Source organism: Mchenga conophoros, linkage group LG22, assembly GCF_057382185.1.
Source record: "Mchenga conophoros isolate Kocher_MC1m ecotype Shallow Benthic linkage group LG22, M_conophoros_male_GT1.1, whole genome shotgun sequence".
Taxonomy (NCBI): domain Eukaryota; kingdom Metazoa; phylum Chordata; class Actinopteri; order Cichliformes; family Cichlidae; genus Mchenga; species Mchenga conophoros.
In genome coordinates, this window is record NC_140546.1 from 9,974,914 (window position 1) to 9,998,404 (window position 23,491).

At 39.3% G+C, this 23,491-nt stretch overlaps 1 protein-coding gene across 1 annotated transcript in view; it reads left to right on the forward strand.

The window, feature by feature from the left end:
* The window catches only part of nudcd1 (NudC domain containing 1), a 56,618-nt gene extending 34,929 nt beyond the window's left edge, over nt 1–21,689 (forward strand). The window contains exons 7-10 of the mRNA XM_085262627.1: nt 2,519–2,663; nt 4,760–4,885; nt 13,513–13,672; nt 21,160–21,689. Of these exons, the coding sequence (XP_085118753.1) occupies nt 2,519–2,663; nt 4,760–4,885; nt 13,513–13,672; nt 21,160–21,449 (721 nt within the window). The 3' untranslated portion in view covers nt 21,450–21,689. The remainder of the gene's footprint in view (nt 1–2,518; nt 2,664–4,759; nt 4,886–13,512; nt 13,673–21,159) is intronic.
* Nucleotides 21,690–23,491: the final 1,802 nt, after the last annotated feature.

A 23,491-nucleotide genomic window follows, 5' to 3' on the forward strand; every position in this document is an offset into this window, starting at 1 on the left:
GACCGCACAGAGATGTGGTGCAGAATATGCCACAAAATCCCACTCTAGCGGACAAAAACAGTGCCTTTTATATGTACGCAAACGCACGTTGCAACTTCTTATCTGCTGCACGCCTCGAATGCGCACCTGCGGACCACTTATGTGCACCCCGGTGCCAGCAGTTCGGCCTCTCTATGACATATCGCCCCGGGATCATCCCCAAATGACGCAGTGAGAGATAACTGCAACAAGAGGAAAACATTTTACTGAAAACCATTAGACTGCAGAAGGAGAATAAATGGTTATAGGCCCAGTCTGGGAAACCGTAATCACAGCTTCCCCACCCGCCACCCCTCTGTAGTCAAATGACTGAAAGTTTATTTAGATAAAACTCTTATTTTGTAAACTCTGCTGTCAGTCGGCCTTTTATATTGCTGCTCACAAAGTGGGCTGTAACAACTGACTGTAACAGATTCAATTTATTTGAATCAGTCAGCTAAACTTATGTGAATGTCATAATATCGCATGCTTACAGCCTAATTGCCAGCTTCTGTTACTTCACTGTCTCTGATATATTTAATTAACATTGCATAATGTTGCTGCTGACTGAAAACGATTTGGTTGACATGCTCATTGAACTGATGATCATCACTGTGTTTTGACACTGTTAAGCTGCATGTTGTGAAATGTGAAACTTTACAATCACTCTGTGCACCATTTATACCAGTGACCGGCGGTAATTTCATTACAAGGAAACACGATTACACACCAACGTAGTTCATTATGCTGCATTTGCTTAAAAGAAAAAAGCACGTAGTACTTTGCAGTGACTGTGGAGCCTCGGTGCTGTGAAAAAGCATTTGCCCCCTTCATTATTATTATTATTATTATTATTATTATTTCATATTTTTCATACTTTAGAAAAATGTAAATATTAGGCAGAGATAAATGGTAAATGGACTGATTCCTATATAGCACTTTTCTACTCTCCCGGAGTACTCAAAGCGCCCTATACAACATACCACATTCACCCAATCATCGATTAGGGTTTAGGATTAGGGTTAGTATCTTGCCCAAGGATACTTGACATGCAGACTGGAGGAGCCAGGGATAGAACCACAAACCTCCGACCAGTAGATGATCTGCTCTACCTCCTGAGCTACAGCCACCCCAGATAACACAAGTAAATATAAAATGCAGTTTTGAAAAGAGCCATCCGTCTATTATCGCCCGCAGGGTATCACAGGGCTAACACATAGAGACCGACAACCATTCACACCTATGGGCAATTTAGAATGATCAGTTAACCTCAACCCACGCATGTGCATGTCACTGGACTGTGGGAGGAAGCCGGAGTACCCAGAGAGAACCAACGCAAATATGGGGAGAACATGCAAACTCCATACAGAAAGGCTCCGGCCAGGTGGTGAAGTCGAACTCAGGACCTTCTTGCTGTTAGGCAACAGTGCTAATCACCGCTCCACGATGCTGCCCGATTTTTAAATAATAATTTCCTTTATTAAGGTGTTTATTATAGATTTTAAGTGTAAATGGACAAAATTGAAACCGAAATGTTTATTTTATTCTTAGTAATAAATAAGTATGCAGAAACAATTTGTGCTGCATTTGATTTTAATACATTAGCTGCTAGAGTTACAAGCTTTTTGTTTGAATTTGATAGTAAACATTAAAGCTTTGTCAAACATATTGGAGAAGTGGCCCAGCTATTGTTTATTATTGATCCTGATCAATCTGCCACTCATTTTCTCTTTCTTTATTATCTAGTCTTGTCAAAAGTTTGAAATAAATCTCTAAAATATTCAGCTTGAAATCGTGTAAGAAAAGTAGCAAATGAGAGCAGCCGGACAACTCACCCAAAGCTGGAAATTCCCACCACATGAATTAAATTGCATTAATTGAGTTCCTGGATTAATTATTTCAAAAAACTCAAAATACACCTCAAACTAAGGCTTTATGATGTTGCAGTTATTTTGATTTATTGTAAATTTAGTCTTAATTTCAGTCATTCCATTGAAAGGACAGAGACGATCTTTTTACGAGAAGTAATACTGCAGCTTCTTAATGATATTAGGATAGGAGTTGGTAACATTCCAGTTTTTCTCCTTGATGTATTCTGCTGCACAGCCTCAGACACTTCTTGCTTCAGAGAAAGACGATTCATGTCAAAACTGTTTCTGCCCGTCTCAATCTTTCCAAGCCTTTCTATGACCTTTGTCATCATCACTGGAAATTAGCCTATTAAGCTGCTACTGATTGGATGTTTACTCATTGATTGCATCATTTTCATCCAAAGTACTATAAATACTCTGCAGGCTCTCAGATAGTTTCTTAAATTGTGGAAGAAGAACTTGCAGCTTAAACCATCTTGTGTAATTTAGAAAATCGCTTAGTGAGCTTTCTGAAGCTGCCTGTTTGCACATTATGTGCTTAAATGTAATGCTATTTCATCGACAGCCCTTTTGCTAATGAGTAATACATGTATGATTTGTAATTTTGTATTCTCCGACTCTGTCCCCAGCCTGGAGGTGACCCTGCAGAAGCGTGGTGAGGGGCCCATGTGGCCGGAGCTGGTGATGGGCGACAAGAGAGGGGAGTATGTGATGAGTGATGAGCAGGCCGCCCTCATTCATGAAAGACTGACTCACCTTACCTCTGAAGACTTGGTGAGGCTCACTCTTCACATTACACTGATTAAATCCAGTGCTAAATATAATGAGAAACATCTTTTATCTGTACAACCAATATTCTAAATGACTAGCCCCATCCTGTCCAGTTTCTGTATATTTTTATTATGTATATTTTTTAATGACAGCAAATTAAAATTAAAGACGGGAGTGGTGGTATGAAACACATACATATGAAAATGAATGAATGAACTGAAGAAGCTTCTCTGATGAGAGGTGAAACATCCTCAAAAAATGTAAAGAAGTCCAGTCATTTTTCTTTCCAAGCTCCTTAGAATACAAAGTATGAAAGAAACTTTGTATTTTTATATACTTTTAATTCAAAGTTGACATTGCAGGATTGCATTGAAGTAAAACAAAATCCCTCCATCCCACGAGCAAGAAGAATTAGACTTAAAATATCTGTGACATAGAGCTTATTGGATATGATGTTATTAAAGAGCCATAGATTTATTAAGCTGCTGGAAATATTCTTTAGAGATCTTGGTTCATGTTGACATGGGTATACCACAGGCCAACAGGCACCATGATGAAGATTCAGCCAAATACCTTTCAGAAGTTAAAACAGGCGCTGAAAAGCCAGTTGGCAGGAATAAGATCCAAACTATCAGTACATGCACACTATTGGTCATCAGAAACCCAGCTGGAGTAATACTGATGTTAAGACAGGAAAATTCCTCACAATGCCTGGACGTCTCCAGTGTTGAGTGAGTGAGTGTTAGAGATGATTTACCATCCACAGGTGGAGGAGGTGGGTGACATGAAATGGTAAATGGCCTGTATTTATATAGCGCTTTACTAGTCCCTAAGGACCCCAAAGCGCTTTACATATCCAGTCATCCACCCATTCACACACACATTCACACACTGGTGATGGCAGCTACATTGTAGCCACAGCCACCCTGGGGCGCACTGACAGAGGCGAGGCTGCCAGACACTGGCGCCACCGGGCCCTCTGACCACCACCAGTAGGCAACGGGTGAAGTGTCTTGCCCAAGGACACAACGACCGAGACTGTCCAAGCTGGGGCTCGAACCGGCAACCTTCCGATTACAAGGCGAACTCCCAACTCTTGAGCCCCGATCGAACATTCTACCAGTGGCTAGAAAAGGCCAGGTTAAAAGACAGCAAAGAGGCTCCAATCATGGCAGCACATTTACCAGATCCATAGAGGCAGAAGTTTACCACAGCTAGCATGATCCAAGATGGAGGCTGTGCAAAATGTAGTTATTAATTACATTATTATATTTTAGGCATTAAAAATATAATTTCAACTGAAGAGTTTGCATGTACTATACTGGCAGATTACAGAAATACAAAAATGGTTTTACTGCTATACTATATGATTGAAATATAAAGATATTATAGGTTTTTTTAAACCATCGTAATGGTAAAAGTGTAGTTTCATGACAACTTAAACTTATTCAAGGATAACTGGGAAGTTATCAATGAGATGTGTTTTTTTTAATGTTCCTGATAAGTAAGTTATTCCTCATGTTACAACAATACTCTTGTAAACATCAATTTCCTTTAAAGCTGTCTTTTTCTCTGATTTGTCACACTGCCACATATTATATACTTGTGTTTTATATATATAGTGCATACGTATTAAAATAGATGGGTAGAGAGGGTTTCTTGGTATAGAAGGTGTGGGAAAATCTTTAAGCAGTTTATATTCACCCGACCCTCTGTGTGGTTAAATCACTCAGCAGTATGTGTTTGAAATATTGGCTTTGCTTTCTTTGGAGGTTTTCTCATGACCTCTCTTACATTTCTTCTTTCTTTTAACATCCCCTCCTCCCCTAAGGTCTCCCATCTCTGCTCCCTTCCTCTTCAGCTGCTCTGAGCCCTCTTCCTCTGGACGACTTGTACACATCGTAGCTCTCTAGTTTTCAAGAGTCGCTCACAGTTGCCTGTTCATCAGCATTTTTAGGCAGCTCCTCTCTAATCCTCGCCCTTCGTTAGTATCGTCTGGGTCCACTTGAGACTCTTGGTGCTAGCTCTGCCTTTTACATGTTAATAAATGCAAAGCAAGTGTAACCATGGCCTCTGTCTTGCTTTCTTTTTTTGTCCAGAATGGAAACCCTGACAGGGACAAGCCCCCTTGTAACTCTCAGGAGCTGGAGGACTGCGATGGGTTTCCTGAAGACAGCTTTAGCCTCACACACTTTGATGAGCAGTCACTCAAGCCCACTCAGGTGGTGAGTATCCTTTCTCTTCTTCACCGGTAAACACTTTGAGTCTCCAGCTCTTCAATTCTGAGCCCTCAGATTTAACATTTCCAGACAGCTGTCACCTCTGTCCATCCGTTATTTCCTTCAAGCACACTGTTAGCTACCTGATGCTTTGTGTGAGCATGTTTGTATTCAGCGTCTGCCCCGGTGAATGAGCTGTTGTTGGCATTGCCCTTTAAAAGGCACTTGATCAGAGAGCACCACAAAGGCCCACTGAAGAAGAACAGGCACACCTACTTCATCACTCATCCTCGTGATATGAATAGTAAGAAGGTGAAACGTTGTACCTGATGGCTATTCTTATAAACCTGTTTGTGCACAATATATTCATCAAGGAGCAACATGGCTCCACGTTGGGTGGTCAAGTGGTTAGAGGCACTGTGCATCGCTGACAAATGGATCTGATCTCATGTGCTGCATCAAAGTGCAGATTTGCTTTCTGATGTCTGAGATCTTTGCTTTCATTTTCCTGTCATTTTTTTCTGGTTGTTTCAGGGGATTTTATATTGTTGTTCAGATCACAGCTGAGTCATATATTGACTTTTTCCTTTTGTATGGACAACGATGTGGACTTGTCACCAGAGAGATTGATGGTATCTGTCCACTGAATATAAAACACTTTGGATCACTAGGGCGCCTTTTGTCAAAACCCAGACAGTCTTTAGGGAGAATCAATTTTAGCATTAGCATTTTGATAATGGTGTATGCCAGAAAAGTCTTTCTTTTCTTGCTGTCTCATGTTTTTTAACCTTGAGTGAGGCAGCTGCTATGTGTCTTCATATCAGTTCTATTTGGAAAGTTAGAAAGTGTGATTGTGTATATAATAGTTAAACAAAAGAGATGAAATTCTTTTCATTTATCTATAGAAAGCTTGAAGTATGGAGTGCTTTGAGTGCTCAGGCAGAGTAGAAGGTAAGAAAGATCCAGTCCATTTAAAATTTGAAGTGTAAAACAAACCAGAAACCAAATGTTGATCTTAAAATTAAAAGTTGAGCCTCGCTGACCGCAGTCATCATATTTTGAAATGCACAGTTTTTACTTTGAAAGTGAACGGTCACCCTTCACAGTTTGCATCGCATTTTTGAAGTTCACCAGCACTCTGAGAGTAGATGGAGACTAGATGTTTCTAGATGAGTCGATGTCTTTCATGCAAACTATTGTCATCCGTGGGAATCTGCTAGCAACCAAAACAATTGTAAGGAGGTTTTCGGTGCAGGACTACATCCTTTTTAGGACTAATTTCGCCTTGGGACTACCAGCAACCAGTTGCAAATCAGTCACATGGGTCACCGAGTTTTGTGGCTACTTTTTATCCTTTTTAAACATTTGTAACATTTGTTACATTTTAAACAAATGTAACAAATAAGTGACTTTTTATTTCCTCTCACACCAAACAAGCAAAAATACAAAGTGTTAAATAATGTTTTTACTGCACTCTTCCAACAGAAGGTTTGTAAAGCTGCACACTGAAATATCATCCCTATATTATTTGCATTTTTTTTGCTTCTTGAATGCGTTCAGTTTGCATGACGAGAAATTAGCAACTTTGTCTTTGTTGTCCATTATTCGCCCCAAGGTGAAAAACGGACGTCACAGTTTGCAGTTTCTTTAGAACAACATCTATTTTAGTTGATTCACAGTTGATAAGGAAAGAAAGGATTTAATGGGTTTTGCATTTGTATTTTAAGGACATGTCAAGTATGCTTTCACATTTATAAAAAAAAACCCAACAACATCCTATTGCACACTCCACTCGATGACGTGTTTGTAAAAGCAGCACTTTCAACCTCACTTCTGAAGGAGCATAACTGGATGTTTGTCTTCCACCAGCCCGGATACTGTATATAGCCAATTGCAAAAGCTCTATTCATGTGTGAATATTAGACCACAGTACATCCGCCACTGATGTTCCCTTTTCACTTTTCTGTGTTTCGTTTGGGCAAAATAATTCCTGTGTTCATAATGAAAAATTCCCCGTCACAAAAACTCTGTAAAATTGAAGCCTTTCATTATTTAATGAAAGCCTAATAACAACTAGTGAGTGTCCAGTACAGTGTTTCTGCTCAGACTGTGATGAAGGGCTAAATAGGAATAAAAGCCCTTTAATGTTTCTCCCTTCATTTACTCTGCAAATAGTACAACCAGGCAACCTGCAGCTCTTAAATAAGTTTGATTGTAGTTGTTTCTGTTCCATCAGTCTTTTGAAGGAAGGCTAAATCTGTGTGTTTGTGTGTGTGTGTGTGTGTGTGTGTGTGTGTGTACATGGATGCGTGAGCGTGTCTGTGTACAGGATTTCATCCAGGAAGCCTTACTTTTCCATTCTTTGGCTCCGTACCTCATTTTATCCACCTTAATGCTTCAGCCGCCTGCCTGCCCACTAGGATACCTGACCTTTTTCAGAAAGCCTTTTAGCTTAAAATTTGGGCTCCTCCTATTAATTTGCCACCTTTGACTGTGTGTTTGTCTGCGGTTCTGATCCCACCTGAAAAAGATGAAGAATGGTTTTTGTGTGCTTTCCTCAGATGGAGGCTGAGTCACATCTACTTTGGACACCTGTAATGGATTTTGCAGCCGTGCTTATCTCAGCATCATGTAAGCTGTGCAGCAGGATCAGAAAGTATTTTATGATATCATTTGTTACCATAAAATGATAATTGGATTGAAACGTTTTCAGACATTTAAGTTATAAGATATATTTGAATGTTCTGAGAATGGGTGTTTTGCTTTTTCTTGTGAAAAAGTTTTCTGTTTGTTGATGGCAGTCTGTCAGCGCTTCGTCTGTTCAGAGCTCTTCTACGCTCTTTGTTGCTGTTAAATTTGCCAGCAATTTCCTGCTTGGATGAGGTAGAGTTATTACGAACAGTCCGACCTTTGAATGTCATACTGTTATGACTTTATGTCTGGAAGGGAACTCAGTTTAACCCTGTTGGGGTTAGTATAAGATTGCTAAAATGTTCAGAAACGAGCAAATTTCTGCAAATTTCTATATGTTAACATCCTGGCCATGACTGCCTGTGAACCCTTCCTAATGCAGTCAACATCACAGTCACTAAGTGCAAATATGGGCTTTTAAGGAGCGACAGAAGCCAGTTCTCATTAGAAAGCGAGTGCACTGCATTTATGATGAGACAAAACAATGATGACATTGTGAAACAGACTACCGCACTGTTATTTATTATATTTTATCTTGGTTCCTCAGCTATTACATCAAAGGCAACTTAAATTTAATAATTTTAAGCAAATTCTGCCAGAACCATTATGACTTATAATTTACAAACAATAAATAAATAATTAAAGGAGAGATCTGTCTTATCTAAGACACAATGGGAAATTCACATTGTTCTGACCTTCTAATCCTTTCATTTAGACTGGTACTGGTCGTGCAGTTTAATTTATAATTTGTTAGACTTGTAAAAATTCTTTCTTCCGAACACTATCACATTTTTTATTTGTTACAAATTCAGCAAATATCTTCAGCTGATTCCAAGTATTGAACTTGTATATAGTAGGTGTTCACTGGAATAGTTTACAAAGACACCTTCACAACATCTAATCAAGTTAGGAACACTCTCAGAAAGACAGGTGTGTCATTCTCAAGGTTTACAATCAAGATTGGACGACTGTGTACCTTGTATTTTCGTGTATTTCATTACAGCAACGAGGAAATCACTGTGAAACAGCTACAAAACTTAACTTTTTTTTATTTCAATTGGCCCGAGAGGCAGTGTAGAGGTGCTTAATTTCAGTGTGAAGATACAAATGTGGTGTGAAGCTGGCATCTGTTCAGGTGTTGCATTGTCGACCAGGACAGGTGTGATTCTACAAACTAGTCATCTGACAATTGCAGAGCACAAAGAGCTTCCCTGAACTGCAGTTTGTTTTTGGGGGGGTTTGATCAATGGGTATTACAACACAAACACGCACAATCACTGGGAGAGACATCCCAGCCTCCTCAGGTGGAGGTAGAGTCACACATTTATGATATGCAATTTCCTAAAAAAAGGCTTTGATTTTACACTCTGGTTATAACTGAAGGTCATATTTGACTGCCCTTTGGTGCAGCTGGCTCCCTTGCTGTCAAACAAAACACTTGGATGGTTTTTAAAAGATAAAATTGAGCGTCTCGGGCTGATTAGAGTGTAAGTAAACAACGCTTTGTCCTCTCTCTGTAAAGGCGAGTGAGCAGCAGCCTTCTAAGAGCGTGACGGCAGCAGTGATGAGAGGGAGTTGGCATTTCAGCTGTTATAACAGACATCTGGCCCCTGCATACAGATGCATTTTTTCCCCTTTTCTGCAATACCAAGTTCCCACTTCCTGTCATCATCTATAAACCATTTGATTAAAAATAAAACAGCTTTTACTGACAAGTTTTTTTGCTTTTTTTGAAAATGTTAGCAGGTATGAGTAATTATTAAGTACTTTTCTATACAGGCTTCAGTGGCAGTACCTTGCATTGTGCATATATTATGCAACCGCTATATAATATACCTAAAAATGTCTTAACTCACAGACTGGCTTATTTACGCAGCTTTTTAACCATGTCATGGTCTTTCTCTTGAAGTTAAAAGCAGTGATTGAGCACTGAGATACAGATCAAAGGTCTCTGAACTGGATGTTTTCAACCTTAAGAATAACCAAAACTTGGGAGAGCAATTAAATTAAAGCTAAAATTACATATTTTGATTGCCTATGTTTAGGGTTGATGTCATCACGGTGACAATTGAGACCTCAAAGGGTTAAGGAAGCAGCAGTATGTGTGAGGAAAAAGGCTTGGATTGGTTTCTGGATGAAATCTCTGACAGAACCAACCACAGGGTGGGTGGCTGTCGACTATTTGGAGTGAAAAGAGAGCAGAATGAATAGATGAGTATTGTGCAATGACAAACCCACACTGGGCAGGTTGTAGGCGCGAGTGACTGCAGAACAAAAACATGTTGCTCTGCATCCAAAAGATACAGTACCTGCACTACCTCTATGTACAGTTATGGTTCAGGTAAAAAAGAACAAAGAGGAAAAAGTATGAGGTGCTGTAAAGAGAAGACCAAATGTTAATGCCAAATAGTGCTTCCACCAACATGTTCTAATCCTGGTACATAATATAATGTGATGTTTTCAGATGCCACCTGCATCTCCCCAGTATGCATAAGGTTTCCTTTGGGATCAGTGCCTTTGATGCACTGGCATCAGCGGTATTTGCTTATAAGAGATAACATTTTAGTCTTAAGTAGCATGTATATCGAGCAGGAGACCGTGGTTTGCTTTTTTGCTTCTTTTTCATTTGTTTTGTTTCACACTAAATGTAGGCAATAAATACTTGGATCATGATTTGGAGTAAAATCATCTCTCTTGATGGGAAGTTGGGATTGACAGTCAAGAATTGGGAGTGACACAAAAGGAGGCCTGCTGTGTAACTGAGTTATGCTTGCAGATGTGACAAAAATGGCATTTGTTGACATTGCAGGAAGGCGAACTAGCTGATTCTACAGAGGAGGAGCCCGATAGTTGAAGGCTAAGTTCTGCTCTGTTGCCATAATATGGTGCTATGAGATATTTAAGATATGATGGAGCTTGGTCATTAAGGGAGAAGGGTTTTATTTTGTATTCTGGATTTTACAAAAAGTTAGTGAAGAGATGCTTAAATGGAGAAATATGATTTTGTAGTCCCAGTGTTTTGGATCAACTGAAGGCTTTTCACAGAGCTATGGTGACATCATGATGAAATGAAAGGGTAATACCTCAGCCTAGAAATAAAGAATAATTAAACAAGTCATCCGTTTTTTTTTATTAATTTATTTTATTGAAGACACATTTTTCATTGTGTTTTCATTCATAAGATCCTGATTGGTGCATACATGCATGACATCAGCTGAACCCTGCTCACTTCAAACTGATCAGAACAATAAAAATGGAGAGTGTGTCTTTTTGAGGAATTTCCACTGTAGCAATACACAGGCCATTTTTTTAAAAGTTATGTTTAACTTAAAAAATGCCAAGTTCAGTTTATAAGCCTTCATCAGGGAGGTTGTTTCTTTTAGATTACACATGAAAACTAATGCATTTTAAATGTCGTTTGAAAGTAAGTGCCTTGGAATACTTGTATATATTCTATATAAACTTCTCCTTTCCAAAGAGCATCTCAAACAAAAACGATCTGAATGCATAAAGCACTTCTCTTTAGGTCCATTTAAGCAGTATGTATTGTGGCAACTTAACCACCCCCGGTTCTTAATCATATTCAGTGGCCTTAATGCCTTTTTTTAATGCATTTTCTTATGTGCACGTTCTGTGGAGATGCAGGAAAACTGACGTAAGATGAAGGAAGAAAAGATGAGACAGTGAGACATTCACCTTATTCTTTCCTATACTGTTGCTGCATTAGATTGAACCTTTCCTACTGACAGACAAAAGTCCTCTGTTTCTTTAAGAGCTCCGCCTGTTCTTTTACATTTTTTTTTTTATCACTCTCAGTTGTGAATATTGTATCTCCGTGTTGAAGCTAATACAGGAATTAGCAGGAATTCTGGATTCAGAAGGATAATCCACTGCTCCCTTCAGTTAAATCCTTCTTATTCAATAAAGGCTTTGTGAAGAAGCTAAAGTAGAATACAATACAAAATACAATACAATACTAATACAATCACTATTTCTATAATCTTTTTAGTGTCACTCTGTTTACTTTTTGTCTGGGTTTAAATTGCCACAGCTTGTAAGGTGAGACCTGAACCCCCTGCAGAGAAAGGTGTTTGTGAAAATAATGCAATAAAAGGCTTAAGATTGTTTTTCTGTTTTTTGTTTTTTTCCTTTCCTGGAAACAAGCAGCAGAATATTAGTATTCTGAAAATAGTTTTATTTACCTCATCCACACGTAGGTAGTTTTATGTACAATAATCATGCTAAGAACAGGCAAAAACAGGTTCGCCTACAGTGCTTAACAAATATATGAGACCACATGTAATAAAAAACAAGAAAACAGATTTTTAAAAATCTTTAAAAAAAAATGATGCTATTTATTAGGCAAATAGCAAACTGAGTTCACATTTTTAAACCCAAATTTTATTCGGGTCCCTAGAAATCAGTCAAGCATGTTAAACCACTGGGACTAATTTTTATGTTCTGGGATGCAAGTAAATGTCTGTAATTTGGCATCTGAATGAAAAAATAATGTGCTATTTGAAATTCATGGATAATAACAATAATTATATTTTAGTTACAAAAAAGTAATTTCAATCAAAGAGCTACAGAAACAGAACTTAATTTTTGATAATTACCAGTACTGTTAATTTATGGCAGCTGTTGCATAAACCTTACAGTGTGTGGTTATGTGATAAATTTTTTAAGGACTTACCATTAGCTAACTTCTAACTCTGGTCTAAAAAATGTTTCTTTGATTCATATATTAAAAGCCACAGGTGGTAGTGATCCTACCAGGCATGTAATTTGTATGCAGAAACCCTGGATGTTGGTATGTCAGTATTAGTCAGCAGAGCCAGTATTGAGCCAATGTAGTGCTAATTGTCACTTTTATAGTTTAATACAGCTGAAACTGCGTTTAACGGTGATGTTTTCAAATGTGAAGCATGTATTGGTATGCAGTGGTACTGTTTTATAGCAGAGATTACTCAGTATCTTATCACAGGCTTTCTTTTTTATATGTCTAGGCCTGAATAGGTCATTGTTCCTCTGACTCCCTGTTGAAGTCTTTCATCAGATGTAGTCACGCTGACTGCTTACTTACTACAAGATCCATGGTAGTAACATTAAATGGTTTATAGGGAGAGGGAGAACTAATCAATGAGATCACATGCAGTAACCTTCAAATTAATGAAACCTGCACTCGTCCTCCTCTGGCAGCTCACAAACTTGTGATTTAAGTCAATTTAATTTGGTACACTTATTTGTATTTCCACTGTTTGTTTCGTATTCACTAGTCATGTCACAGGGCAGGCAGTGGCATCGTTATCAGTCACCTCCCCCACATAAACACACACAGAGGCTGTACCAAAGCCTCACACTCCAAGTCAACCACAACTGGCAAGAAAATGAGTTTTAGAGAGGAGAGATGACGGCTTCCTAAATGGCTCTTCATTGTTTGCTACAATCATCCACCAGCTTATGAGCTGGTTTATGCAGCGTTTTGAATGCTTGTCAAAAGTGTATTGAGATGGGGAGGACAACGCCGCCTGACAGCCTCTGAGACAAGTTGGCAGTTTTCATCAAGTGAGGAATCAGTGTGAACAGTCAGATGCCGAAAAGGAGTTATGTCATAACAACAGTCGTTTTCTCTCCAGAACAAATGGAGTTGGAACAGAATAGCAGCAAACCACACAGAGTTAGGACAAGCACATTAATCAGAATTTAGTATGAGGCAAATACAAACAAACCTGCTGAACTCAGGTTAAGATGCAAAATACAGGGAATAGCATTTCATGTTTTGTTTTATCTGCATCGTGCAGTGGAGGAGATCAGAAAGAAATCACCTCGTACAACTAAAAAATCACAGTACTTCACGAGTCCATCACCACCTTTGTCTTTGCTGCTGAACCTCTACAACCTCGGGACATCAACATAAAACCCTCATGTTTGTGTGTCTCCAGGTGAATCTAGGGAGTCACCAGTACCTGTTCACGGTTGACGCGAACCCATCCGAAATGCCGTGCCTCTGCCTCCGACATGACGTGGACGCTCTCGTTTGGCAGCCTCGTCCTGATCAACCCGGTAACATGTGGGAGCACATCGCCACATTCAATGCTTTGGGTAAGAGTTTAAAGTTGCAACACTTACTCTGTGAATTTCCCTCAATTATAGACCCACTAAACCCAAACACATAAGGAACACCTGTACAATTATCCTATGAGGCTACAGTGTAATGCATAAAATGCAGATGAAGGTCAGGGGTTAATGTTCACATCAGACATCTGAATGAAGGTAAATCTCATCTGTTCTCTCATGGTTGTTGGTAGTAGACAGGCTGGTCTGATCCAAAATGATCATTTGTTGTTTGCCACAACAGTCTGTAGAGCTAACGTGGGATTATATAAGGGGCAGTTCTGCTGAAAGGAATGCTTTGTTGATGAGAAGATGAGAGGAAAGCTCTTCATCTGTGCCGATCTGAAGTCTGGAGACAGATGGGCCAAGCAAGCAGAAGAAGACCTCAATTCTTGTTGGCAAACAATAGAAATTTGTGGCCACAGGAAGCACAGACTCATAGAAACTGTACAAATACTGGAGAGAACGCATCCTGATCTGGTAATTCTGAATTTCTGTCCCAGACTGCAGATGGTAGTCACTTCCCCTCGACAGCATGAATCCTTTCTGAACCAGCCTTCCTTGTCTCAGCAGTCCAGACTGCTGGTGTCAGTAGGTCTGTGATGGCGTGGAAACTTTTCTTGTCACACTGAACACCAGCCACAGCCTATCTGAGTGCTGTCGCTAACCAGCTGCATCCCTTTATGGCCTCAGTCTGGGGGCTTCCAGCATGACTATAAACAATGTCATAAAGCGAATTGGCTAAAAATGAGTTCTGAGATCTGTCATGGATTCCCCAGTCACTGTAAAGGAATCCAATAAGATGTGGTAGGATTTGAGGCTTTTAGCTGCCAGTGTACAAATCTGCAGTCTCAGTCAAAAGTGAAACCTAATTTATGCCCCCCTGGACTCAGGTCTGTTACATTGCCTCTGCTACAAAGTTTCCTGTTAACCTTTTTTTTTATTATTTTAATTTTGGGCAAAGAGAGCAGTTAAAGACATGCAGCAAGGGACAGCAGGTCGGACTCGAACTTCAGCCACTGCTTTTGGGCCGTAAGGCATACGGGCACCTGGTCAATCAGTAAACTGTACTGGTGCCCATCCTTTTTAGCCATTTAAGAGTGTTTGTAGTTTGAGAATTGACTGGATATTCAAAGCTTTTTCCTCTGTTTGACTTTCTGCCTGCCTCATCTGCTCAAAAAAGAAAAATAAGGCTCGGAACATATTGTTAGAGGAGCAAAGATCTGCCTCTGAAATGTGCTGTAGTCACAGTTTGGTCCAGCGGCTTCCCCCAGTGGGCTTCCAGCATTAGTGAAGATGGTTGAAACCCTGAGATCATCTCCAGGATCAAAACTGGTCACAAAGGCAGATTTTTGCAAATATCTATTTTTCATTTTGTAGCAGCATAGTGCTTTTTTTCCAATTATTTTTTAAAAGTCAGGTCAAGGCTCCAAAAGCCCAAAGGCGATATAAGGATGGCGGCTCACAACAGTTTTTGTTGCTACATGGATCCTTTTAGTTCAGCTGGGTGTTTTTCCTTTTGTTATATTTCTTTAAGAGTTCAACATGTGTTAATTACATAAATAAAATAGCACTTCATGGATTTCATAAGCAACACACCTTAGTTGTTCACACAAAGCATAAAGGTAAAAAACAATATATACAGTGTTATCTTCATTTTAGATGTCAAAAAGTATTTGCGGCTCCCAGTGTTTTCTTTTGCGTGGAAACCGGGTCCAAATGGCTCTTTGGGTGTTAAAGGTTGCTGACCCCTGCATTAGACTGTTAAAGCCATCCCCTCCTATTCCTCGGTGTCAGCATCTTAAACCAAGTCAGCTCTATAGGAAAAGTATGGGCCCGAAAGCTGGACATCACCAGTTTGAGTCACCACTGAAGTGTTTTTTTTTTTTCTTTTATGAAGGTTTGGTTCATTAAATTTTTTTCAAATCGATAAAGAGATAACAGAAACAAGTTTTAAACTCAGACTTTCTCTTACTAGGAAGTCTAACAACAGTGCCCTGGCTACATTTAAGAAGTGAAACCTTGAACTGTTGTCTTGGAACTATTTTTCTACCTTGATCGGACACTGAAAAAAAACAACAACTGATAAGTTATTCAAAATAAAATTCTTTGCTGGGTCCTAATAAATTGTTTACTATTCAGTTTACACAAAGTGGTGTTGATGACAGGAAGTACAAATTGAACCTGGTTTTACAAATATTAGGTTCAAAGCAGAAAAAAGACAAATTCTTTGAAACTGAAGGCAAACAGGTCCCAGCATTTGTAGTTTTATACTAAATCTTCATACAATAGCGCTGCAGTGAATCTTTAACAGTTGCTGAGTTTCCGGTTTTCAGCACATCTTTCATGATAACACACTACAGCGCCTTTTAAGCCTAACAAATATGGTTATGTTGTCAAACCAACACTGTTTGCAGCCATTTGCCACTCGAGAGGAATAAATGTTGCTTCCCAGGCGCTTCTCGGGCCTGTTAACATTAAAACAACCTCCAGCTGTGTGTGAGAGGCAGAAACTGGGACGATGGCTAGCCAGTAGCTTCGGCTTTATATTTAATAAAGGAAATTATACTACAGTCAGGGCTTAGAGGAAATATTATTGTTTCAAATCCAAACAGAAATATCGTTTTGCAGAAAGAGTTGCTTTTATTCTGTAAAAAATCACCTGTATTAGCAGAGAAGGTACGCCACTATGTCTGTAGTGCAAAGTTTATCCCAAGATGTATGAGTCACAGTAAATGTCAAACTGATGTAAAACTCTATCTTTATGATCAAAAAAAAAAAAGACAGCATAAGATGAATAATTAATTTCACGCGCTGATAACTTTACATTTAAGTCCAGTATCACGCTGCTGCTGCTCCTGCTGCTGCTGCTCCTGCTGCTGCTGCTCCTGCTGCTGCTGCTCCTGCTGCTTCACAACTTCAGAGGATAGACAACTAAATGACTGCTTTAAAAGTGTAGTTAATGATAACGGGGACGGCTTTGCATATAAACATTTTAAACTGCTCTGGATAATATACCTGAGTGTGAGGACTGCATCGTAACGTGTCTGTTAGCTCAGACACTCACCGATGTGCTGAGATTGCGCCTGTTTCCAGAGCCGCGTCTCTTTCAGTCTCCTGGTCTGTGTAATTTATCTCCTCACTTGTCTCTTCTCATCTTAAAACAACAGACACCTGAAGCACTTTGACAGCCGTGACTTCTTCATTTCTCTTTTGTTAAGAAGGCGCACTTACCAAACAGCACATTTCTGTTTGGAGTATATCATCCAGTTTTGGACTGCAGATGGATCCCTGGTGATATTTTCGGAAATTACCTCGATCAGTCGGAACAAGGCACAGAGAGAAACAGGACTCAAAATGTGGATGCTTGAGTACCAGAGATCATCCTTGTAACGTACTAGAAACGACTATGCCACACCACCATTAAATGTATTTACGTGAAAGAGTCCTTAAAAAGTTTGTTAATAGGTAGGGGTTTTCCTGCAAAGAAAAGAGATAATTTGACTGTCAAATGCCAAAAATAAGAGAAGAAAAGAACTATGAAGTAAGGTGGCACAGTCTCTTTTACTATAACCATAACTACTATAATTATAGTAGCTATAACTATGTGGTCTTATAGTCTTTATAAATGAAAACCCCACAAGAATTTCCAGCATGCAGTGATGGAGTTTATGGCCCCTCTATTCATGTAAATGAGGCAGTACTACTGCGTTGTTATGGCCTTGCTTTGTAGTGTGACCCACCTGCACAGGCTGTTTTTCTTTGGGCAGATGGATAATGGTTTTGTCAAATAGCTTGAAAATAACAGACACTCCTGTTGGTTTAAAGCTGGTGTCCCTAAATGCTTATTGGTCAGATAGAAGGTGATTTAAACTTGGGACAGTGGTATATATGTGAGGGCAACGGTGCTGTTTTTGTTTTTATTTTCACAATAATGAAACCACAGCGTGGTTAATGTGTGCTTCCATTCCATGATTGGTGTTTTGAAGCTCTTAAAACCTCTTATATTTAACTTGCATATATCTGTGTGTGTTTGATATGTTTCCTTAGATAATACTTTTCAGAGATTTGAAATCTATAAACCTGTAGTGTGTTTAGTATTGATTGTGCTGCTTAAGGCTCTGCTACACAACACAACTACACAAGCTAATTTTATTAAGGACAAATGTTGAGCTGCAGGAGAGAAATTGCTGGTTTTGCGTTTTTGAACTGCTGTGGTGTCAGATGGGAAATCTTAGGCATGCAGGAAGTGGCTCATCAGATTGCAAGAGTGAAAGATGTTTTTCAGCAGCAGAGGAACAATAAAGTCTCACTGTCACTAATATCAGGAAGCAGATGTACAAACAATGTGTACATATGTGAAGGCGTACTGGAGCAACCTGGTATTTATAAGCAATTACACGCACTCACCTAAATGAAACTTTACAGCACTGTCTAACATTTCTAGAGTCATGTGGCTGATGTGATGAGACGATAAAATAAACGATGGTGGATGGAAACCTTAGGTGCAATTAGAGGGGCATTTAGTAACTCAGTTATTTACGAATAATCATGAACTCTCATTAACATCCAACTGTTTCTTTCTATGCGGTGGTCTTTTTACTTTATGTAGTTTATATAGGTAAAGTGTTTTCCAATGAAGAATTCAGCATTTTCTGTATTTGATTCTGATTATTAGGATGTCGCTACTATTGATGATTTTACAGGTTTACACGGCTAATGAAAGCCGGTTTGCTGCAGGTGCAGAAACTCACTGACACAGCTGAAATAGCTGTTTGTCTTTGCAGCGCTTCACACTGACAGATGTAATAGCTAGTGCAGCTACACGGACGAATGCAAACTGTGGGAGTGCAAATCAGGCCTGTGCACATCTCCCAGTATGAAAATGACTCGACACTTATAAACATCTTTATAAATCAGATGAGTAAGAATGACTGTTTCGTGCTTTTGGCCCAGCTCTTTGGTCTTCTTGAAGTGACCTTGGCAAATATGCAATTTCCAGTTCAGTGAAAGCAAATGATCAAAGACTTATGTTGTTCAAAGCTTAAGGAGTGAACCGTCCATCCATCCATTTTCTTAACTACTTATGCAGTTCAGGATTTTGGAGCCTGTCCTTGCTGTTGTCCTGGACAGGCTGCCAAAAAAGGAAAAGCTTTGTCAGTGTTTCAGCTTTTAACATGATTTAAAGCATCACTGCCAAACTAACTGACTTATTGATTAATTGTCCAAATTTCAAAGGGGGCATCTTTAAAGGAATTTAATTGTCTCTGATTTTAGATTCAAGAGGCTGAAACTGGAAAATTCTTTGTATTTACAGTAATTTGATAAATTACTTAAATAATGAATGAATCAGTGACTGTTTCTTTTCTTTCTGTTACATCTATTTAGACCTTTTCAGTATCTGTAACTATTAACTGAACATGTCTGCTGTGGTGCGTTCTCTTTCTAGCTAATTGAATTCTCTGGGTCATTGATCACACGTCTGCTTTCTGTATTGAACACCCTTCTAAAAACATGGATCTCTGAGGAATGTTTGGGGGGACTGAAATATTTTAGCTTCACTTGAGTTCTTATTCGTCCTGCAATTAGCTTTTTCCTCAGCTGTGTTTTTGTCATTGCTACTCCGGGGTAGATTTTTAAACCTCTCTTCACCCAATACTGTGATTTGGATCCGCGCCTGGAGCTTTGTGCAGCAAAACTATGCCATAGGAAAAACAAAAACCTTTTTACGCTTGGCTGTTAGATGGAGAGAGTAGGGTTATGGGTAGTGGCAGGTAGATTGATCCTGTAACAAGTTAGTTTCAACTCCTGGACCAGCAGCTGCATTTCCCTCCTGTTCGTCCTAACAATAATTACATTGAATACAGGAAAAAAACGTACTGTGTAGAAACTCAAAACAATCTCATATGCCATATGTGATCTTTGTTTATCTGTAGTTTGGGGCGTGTGGCTCATAAGGGAAATATTTCCATTTGTGAGATTCAAAGATAAGACAGATTATTCACAACCTTTGTGGTTCTGAATTACTTCAGTTATTTCAAAATGTAAGTGCCTCTTACTGAGAATGTGCATTAAGTCAGAAACACATGACTGTGGAACAGTGTGTGTGTGTTATTCTCTATGTTCAAGCCCACGCCAGCAGCAGCTAGGCCAACCACATATCGACACACCGTGCCATAGCACTCTACAGCACTTCACGCCTGTGCTATTTCCAGGCCTGAAAGACCAAAAAAAAAAGATTTCTTTTCCTCTCACTAGCAGCTCCATCTCCTCGCTTCTTCAAATACTAGCTGTTGAGGTAGAGAAATACTCCAACAACCAGAAACAATCATGCCATCACAAAGATATTGTCTTAGAATTTAAGTAGTTGGTTTCCTCCACAGAGAGAAGGAGGATATATCCACTGTGACATCACCCTCTGGCTTGTGGCTTTTTAAGCCTCCACTATTACTTTATTACTTCTGCCATCTTTTCCTCGTGACTATATTTAGTTGAAAGCGTGGAAGTTATCGGCTAAGCCTAGCAAGCTGCGCTTATAAACTGTACCAGCGTACCCATAACTGTACCTTAGTTATCAGCCAAGTCCAGCACAGACACACCTATCTGTTTATACGTGGAAGTCGACACAGGATGTTTACTTAAATAAAATGGAGCATGTTAAACATAAACTAACAAATGATGCCAGGTGAACAGTTCATCTGAGCCAGTTTTTATAACCTGTAAGACCCACGTGAGCTACACCAGCTGGCCACCCTGCCATTTAGGCAGCTGTTGTCTAATGTAGTTCTGTAGATCACAGAAATGACTAACAGATAAATTAAATAATAGAATTTCACTTAATCTGAAGCACGGACTTATTGGATGGATATGGCCGACATGTCCACTTCAGTGACTTGAATTAATTGAGGTGAAGAGACAGCTAGTTCCTGCAACCTGAGACTTTTATCAAATTTAATAAGTAAGTTATTTAAAAAATGCTACTTGCACAGAACGATTTGCTATAAAGATGAATATGAGTTTTCATATTTTTGTGTTTGGAGCCAGCCTCAAAGAGTCTCAAAGAGCCATTCTGCATTTTGCTACAGCTGCAGAGGTTGCTGTTAGATGCCATCAGATCACTTTAAGCTAATGTCAGCACATCGGTCAACTCCCCTATGGCATCTGTTGTCCTGCACATAGACGCTGCACTATGTGGCCCGCCACACTTTAAAGTGGTGGCTTTTAGTCTTAATGTTTCTGGACTGGTGAGTTTAAATTGTCTTTTAGAGTCCTTCTGTCCTAAAAATGCTGCTCATCCTTGTGGAAACCAAATTAGCTTCCAAGCAGGTATTAGTACTGCTGTCACAGAACACAGGACTATAAATCAAGCTTATCTGGAGTAACACTCTGTGTCCTTATTTCAGTGAGACAGTATAAAGTGAAGGTTAGAAACTGTCCCTGCATGTCTCTGATCTTATATTTATTTATTTTTGCAGGTTATGTCCAGGCATCCAAACGAGATAAGAAGTTTGCCACCTGCGCTCCAAACTTCTCCTACGCTTCACTGTGTGAATGTCTCCGCCGTGCATTCATCTACCGCCAGCCTTCCCCGGTGGAGACCGTCCTCTTCAACAGGAAGCAGGGCCGTCAGGTAGGACAGGTTGCCAAGCAACAGGTGGCCAGCCTGGACTCCGACAAACCAATCCTGGGCTTCAGAGCGACCAATGAGAGACTGTACATCCTGACCTCCAGTAATCTCTTTGTTCTAAAGGTCAATAATAATTAGATTTGGGACTCTGTTAGATTTTCATCTCACTACCCCCTGAGAGCTCCATCATTCCACACTAAAGGCTGATTATCTGCTTGAGCTGAAAAATGATCCTTTGTGCTTTTTGTGCGGGATGAACCCCTCCTCGTGTTTCCCTTTTCAGATGTCTTCTGTGTGTTACAAAAATCTACATGATCAAGAAGTGAAAAATCATGTTCTTACAGAAAAAAGTGCAAAATAAATGTTTCTTGAATTGATTTTTTCCCTCTGTGACTGGATTACTGACATGAATGAGGCAGATATCACAGGGAGAAACATATTTGGACTATTTGGCTTCCATAACTCGACTTCTTTCAAACCACTCTGCGAATAGGTGTTTATTTTTATGTTCTTTAGGACATTTATGCAATTTACCTATTTGCAGTAAAATTCTTTATTTGCATAATGACATATATATATAACATATGAATAAACATGTAACATAACATTTAATCTAAGTATTAAAGGCACTCATGCATTCTGCGAATTGTTTAGTGTTAGCAAATAGTTTTAGTAAATTATTATTAGTGTAGAGACGCAGAGAAACAAGGCACCATGAGTGCCATAATGTGTCAGACATCTACCTAAACATCAGCTAAACATCAGCTAAACAGTGCAGCGATACTGGATCAGTTCAGTCTCATGTGATAAACTTCAGTGTTTTATTGTATCGATGCTCTGCTTCAGTTCTTCGGGTCTCCTTTCGAGCTCATGCAGCGTTACAGCTTTAGGTGCGGTCTGTCACTTTGTTTGTAGTTCATTAACTGACCGACAACAATTCTAAAAAAACCCCAAAAAAACAAGGATGTTGGTACACACTGGCGTGTTTAAGTCTTTGCTCGTTACATGTTGTGCTAACTTAAGTCGGACAACATACTCCTACACGGCTCAGTTTGTCACATAATCAGAGGAATGTCCTTTCTGTTACTTAAAATTTGAATTCTCATTTCCAGTAAAACTGATGGAACGTTATACTTCATCTAAATTCAGAAAACTTTCTAGTTCCTGTCCTGTCTCTGTCCTGAAGGTTTTTACAAAGTGTGTATTGCACATTCTTTCCTTAGACCATGGCGAATATAGATGTGTTTCCTCCTGTCAGTCTGATATGTGAGCTGATTCAAAAAAGATATACTCCCCTGTGAGAAAACTTCGATTTAAATCTATCAAATCAAATACAAATTTTGAACCTCGCTTTATCCAATAAAGATATTTCATTTATTATGTTATGTTGTGTAACATTTACGGTAATAATGTAATACAAAATTTCACTAAGACATAAACCATTAATCTTAACAGTTTGAGAGAGCAGCACAACCAAAATCATTGTTACCGTTTGCAATGGACTTGTGATTTTGCTGCCTTTGAAATCGTTGCTTCGAAGGCCTTGGCTAGGTCAGTTGCACTAAATACGGGAGTAAGATGGAGTCGTTCTGCTGTCTGTTGAATCGGGTTATGCTGGCAATTACATCTGTGATAACGCAGCGAGCACTGTTAACTGTGATAACTTGGAAAAAATTGCAAATCCGTTGCCATCTGCATGCACAGAAATTCATATTAAATACTTACAATCAGACTCATAGGTTTGAAACACAAATTCCTCCACAAATAGATGTGTATTTGCTGCAGATCAAGGCTAAGATTGCAAAATGACATGGAGACCTTTATGTAGGAATATCGCCTTCACAGATGAGTTGTTCCCATTGGTGCAGGCAGACCTTGCAACTATTTGTAAGTCTTCACTAGTCTGTCTGAGACTTATTGCAGTCAGTCCGAGTCAGACCGCAATTTTTTTGGAGACAAGTTGCCTCCCACTAGGCAACCTGTGCAACTGGTTTGCAATCAAAATTGGTTTCCAAGAGGTTGATGATTGAACACCCTCCACCTTTGTATGCTATAACTATTTGTAATAGAGCCTGACAGCAAAAAACCTCAAGAGGGTGCTATCCTACTTTTACTCTAGTGTGATTGAGCCATTAGTTATCCTGAGCTTTACCAGTTGCATCTACCCTCAAAAAATCTGG